The sequence below is a fragment of the Chanos chanos genome, chromosome 6 (genome assembly GCF_902362185.1).
Source record: "Chanos chanos chromosome 6, fChaCha1.1, whole genome shotgun sequence".
Classification (NCBI taxonomy): Eukaryota; Metazoa; Chordata; class Actinopteri; order Gonorynchiformes; family Chanidae; genus Chanos; species Chanos chanos.
The window spans coordinates 10145941-10150540 of record NC_044500.1 but is presented as its reverse complement, the minus strand read 5'-3'; the positions used below and the strand labels follow the sequence as shown (position 1 = coordinate 10150540).

Sequence of the window (4600 nt, the reverse complement as noted above, 5' to 3'; positions counted from 1 at the left end):
GCTCGGTCGATAAGCTGTAACGAATGGAGCCCTTCAGTGACAACAGAGGTGTGAGAACTAGACAACTGAGGTGTGAGACACAGAGGTGCCCGCTGTTGGGCCCAGAAGTGGATAAAGATGAAGTTCTCATTCTGTCACTTCTCCGTTCTCTCGTCCTCACTTTATCTCCCTTCTTCTTATTCTTTCATGGCATGACACACTTCTCCCTCGCTCCCTGGCCCCAGGCAACTGGCCTCCTGAGGGCTGTGATGGATTAAGGGGGGAAGAAATGTGTGTGTGTGTGTGTGTGTGTGTGTGTGTGTGAGAGAGAGAGAAAGAGTGTGTATGTGTGTGTGTGTGTTGGTGTGGGTACTGGCATGAGAAGAGACAGTTGAGGGGCTGATTCAGTGTCCAGTCATTTATCTCCGTCTTTAGGGGCCTCTCTGAGTTATTACCTGCCAGGCATGAGGACACGGGCCTATCATGAAGCTCCGGAGGGAGGCCCACCACGGAGCTCCGCAGAGGGGCCCATAATGGAGCTTCACGGCGAGGCTCACTATGGAAGCTCAGAAGTGAGGCCCATCACGGAGCTCCACAGTGAGGCCTATTGTGGAAAAGTGTAGTAGTGAGGCCAATCAGAGACGTATGTGGCAAAAAGGAAAAAGCTGCAGCGGAACCATGAAAACTAACTCTCACTCCCTTTTGTTTATCAGGCGTAACAGTCTAAATTAAACTCAGGAGGAACTCTATCTCTCTCTTTATTTCATTGAATCCATGTATAGCATATCTGGGAGTTTTTTAATGAAGTTTAAAGCAAACGGTTTTCTTTTTACTCTGTTCATTGTAGTGTGATATCAGGCTAATGGTAACACTCACTGCAAGAGCCTCATGGTGGCAGCAGCAGACAGGAAAGGGGGGAGAAAAAGGAAAAAAAAAAACAACGAACAGGCGGCTGTTTCTCGAGTGTGCGTGCGTGCATGTGTTTTGTGTATGAGCGAGAGAGAGAGAAAGAGAATGAGAACGAGTGAGTGTGATACTTTTAGACTCATGAATTAAATATTCTTGCGCTTGTGCTTTTTTCTAACAAAAAAAAAAAAAAGTACTCCTGGCAGAATTTGGACTCACTTGCCCAAACAGCTGTGCTTATGTGTGTGTGTGTGTGTGTGTGTGTGTGTGAGTAGATCAATGTGAGATGGGTTTGTCCTCATTCTCAGGGCTTGAAAAAGACATTTGTCTTCAGTGTCAGCAGAAAGCTGAATATTGATTTCTGATCGGCCCTCTAGAGAGCCTCACTTGCCCTTTTCAGTTATCTGTCAATCATATACAAACCACACCTCTTACAAGTCTCATTACATCAGCTGTTTACTGGTTAGGGTTTTGAATTCCCTAAAGGATTGTTCTCAAAGTACAGCAGTCATGTTTACACGTTCTCAAATCCAATGACGCTTTTGGAAATTCACCATACAGTTATTCGTACTTTCTTTAAAACCTTTCTCTCTACCCCTCATCATGTTATATCTTCTTCTTCACACATGGGGACACCTCTTCTTCTCCCATGTCTCGTTAGTAAGGTGTCTAGAAGTTCTGCTCATACTAGATGTTGCTAGGATGTCTAGATGCCATACTTTGAGCACTTTGGTTTTTCTTTTTTTGTTTTGTTTTGTTTTTTTGGAACGTGTGAGCGATGTGTGTGTGCGTTTAATTTTTATTTTCAGGTTTGGCACACAGAGGGTTTGAATTTATATCAGAGTGCTATTTCTTTCAGTCTCCTGTGGTGAGATGAGCTTCACTGAGATGAAAGTCTTGGCTTTTGTTTGTCGTGAGGTACAAGGGGACCAGCAGGGAGCACAAGTTTAATTGAAGGCGTGAGTGGGACACATCGCATGCTGTGACCTCAGACAAGTTGTGGATCTTTGGGGAGGCTGTTGTGCACCCTCCTGCACACGTGTGTGTGTGTGTGTGTGTGTGTGTGTGTGTGTGTGAGAGAGAGAGTGAGAGAGAGAGAAATATGTTTCTCTTTGTGTTAGAGGTTTTTTTTTGTTGTTAAAGTGTGAGTGTGCATCTGTGTGTGTGTGTCTCTGTTGTGTGTTTTTCTGAAAGTATATTGTGTGTGATGGGTAGTTTTATCTCCATGACCTAGTTATTGAACTGTGGAAAAGGTCTTTTTTTAGTGTAAATAGGGATTAATAACACACACGCACACACACAGATCTGAATCCGATGTCCCACATTTCGGAAGATCGATACCTTAAGCCCATCTCATTGGTTCTATTCATGAAGCTTCAGAGGGGAACAAATTAGAAAAAACTGGAGTTTACCTCAAAACAGACCCAACACCCAACAACATAAAGATAGATGCGTAACCATAGAGATACTACTGCTATTGTGTGGTTGTAGGCATAGAAACACCGCCCTGGCACCACGGCAGTCTGGGATGCAGCTGTGTGTGTCCGTCTGTCTGGGTATATATTACGTGCTTGTCGTAGTGTGGATAGTATGAATGGAAAATGACTTTGAACATTTCAGAAGTAATCTAAAGGGGAAAAACTCCCTTTTCTCCCCTCTCTCTCTCTCTCTCTCTCTCTCTCTCAGTTGTTTTGGCAGTGTTAGTTCCGCGGTTGGATCTGGTCATCTCCTTGGTGGGAGCAGTGAGCAGCTCCGCTCTCGCTCTTATTTTTCCTCCCCTGGTGGAGCTGATGTGTCTCTCCGCCCGTCCTTCACCATTTCTGCTTCTCAAGGATCTATCAATCGCTCTCCTGGGCTTCATTGGCTTCTTGACGGGGACCTACGTCACAATGGAGGAGATCATTTACCCTGATAACCAGGGATGCACTCCAGTACAGAACTCTCCTAGCTGGACTACACCAGCGTCGCTGCTCCATCAGTGACCCCACCCACATCTATACATGCACGCACACATACTTACAGAGACACTCATGCACAGAGAATGCACTACCTCTCCCTTTCTCTCTCTCTCTCTCTCACACACACTCACACACACACACACACATGCACAGACTACGTTTCAGGTAATGCACTACCTCTCTCTCTCCTCCACTCACCCAAACATAAAGACTACATTCCAGATAATGCTCTATTTCCCATCCACACACACACACAAAGACAAAGACTACATTCCAGAGGATGCTCTACTTCTTAACCACACACACACACACACGCGTACAGACACACACACAACATTCCAGAGGATGCTCTACTTCTCAACCTCACAAACACACACGCACGCGCACACACAACATTCCAGAGGATGCTCTGCTTCTCCAACACACACACACACACACACACACACAAAGACAAAGACTGCATTCCAGAGGATGCTCTGCTTCTCCAACACACACACAAAGACAAAGACTGCATTCCAGAGGATGCTCTGCTTCTCCAACACACACACACACACAAAGACAAAGACTGCATTCCAGAGGATGCTCTGCTTCTCCAACACACACACAAAGACAAAGACTGCATTCCAGAGGATGCTCTGCTTCTCCAACACATACACACACACAAAGACAAAGACTGCATTCCAGAGGATGCTCTACTTCTCTCTCTCTGTCACACACACACACACACACACATGAAGACAGAGAAAACATACCAGAGGATGCACTACCTCTATCCCTCACATACATTTCCTTTATACACTATACATTGTCATATTGTACCAATAATCACAAGCTAAACTTATTTTATACTCTCCCTGCATTCACTGTCTCACACACACACACACACACACACACACGGAGTTGTAATCACACAAAGCTCCCCGCAGGCAGAGTGACACGTGGAGACAAGCATTCAGTCTTATTGGAGCTGAGTCTTTCTTTATGGTTCATTTTCTGTTTCATTCTGCCTACACACACAGCTGGGCCCTGAGGTGTGTGTGTGTGTGTGTGTGTGTGTCTGTCTCTCTCTCTATGTGTGTTTATGTGCATGCACATGTGAGCGAGTGTCAGATTCGATTTGAACGCGTGTGTATGCGAGCGTACATACACACAAGCATATGCAGAGGTATTCTTGACTGCCTTATAGACTAAGATAACCCCCTGTGTTGTCAAACATTTTAAAACAATGCTACACACTGGACTATGCTGCGTAACACTACATTTGGACTGAGAAACTTTACACACTCGACGGTCTTGGGGTTCTCGTGAATGTAATTTTATTCTCTTATAATGTAGTTCAATTAATAAATTCATGTTCTTATAACCCAGAGGATAAAAGACTCATATTAAATTTTATTATATAATCCTGGAGTCAGTCTGCTCGTCTTTGACACAAAGCTTTTAGTATGAGATGAGATATTAAAGATTTTTCAAACATTTGAGATGTTTTTTTTTGTTTGTTTTTTTTTTAATCTGTGGGATTTTGAAGAGGTAACAATTATTTTGCCTTTTTTTTTCAGCGTATTCACATTAATTGTACCAGTGGGTGTATATAACTTTTTTTTTTTCTCGAACTAATTTGTATTTATTTATTTTTGTTATGCCAAAGTAGTTTTTTTTTTTTATAGGAAAAAAAGTCTTATTTGAATGAAGATTCTTATTTCTCCTTTGAGGAAAAATAAACTGAGGCAGAGAAGAGATTCTAGAGTTTTCTCTGT

General features: G+C 43.3%; 1 protein-coding gene across 1 annotated transcript in view; it reads left to right on the top strand.

Annotated features, from left to right (window-relative positions):
• The window catches only part of slc36a4 (solute carrier family 36 member 4), a 10575-nt gene extending 6689 nt beyond the window's left edge, over nt 1-3886 (top strand). The window contains exon 11 of the mRNA XM_030777197.1: nt 2572-3886. Within this exon, the coding sequence (XP_030633057.1) occupies nt 2572-2867 (296 nt within the window). The 3' untranslated portion in view covers nt 2868-3886. The remainder of the gene's footprint in view (nt 1-2571) is intronic.
• Nucleotides 3887-4600: the final 714 nt, after the last annotated feature.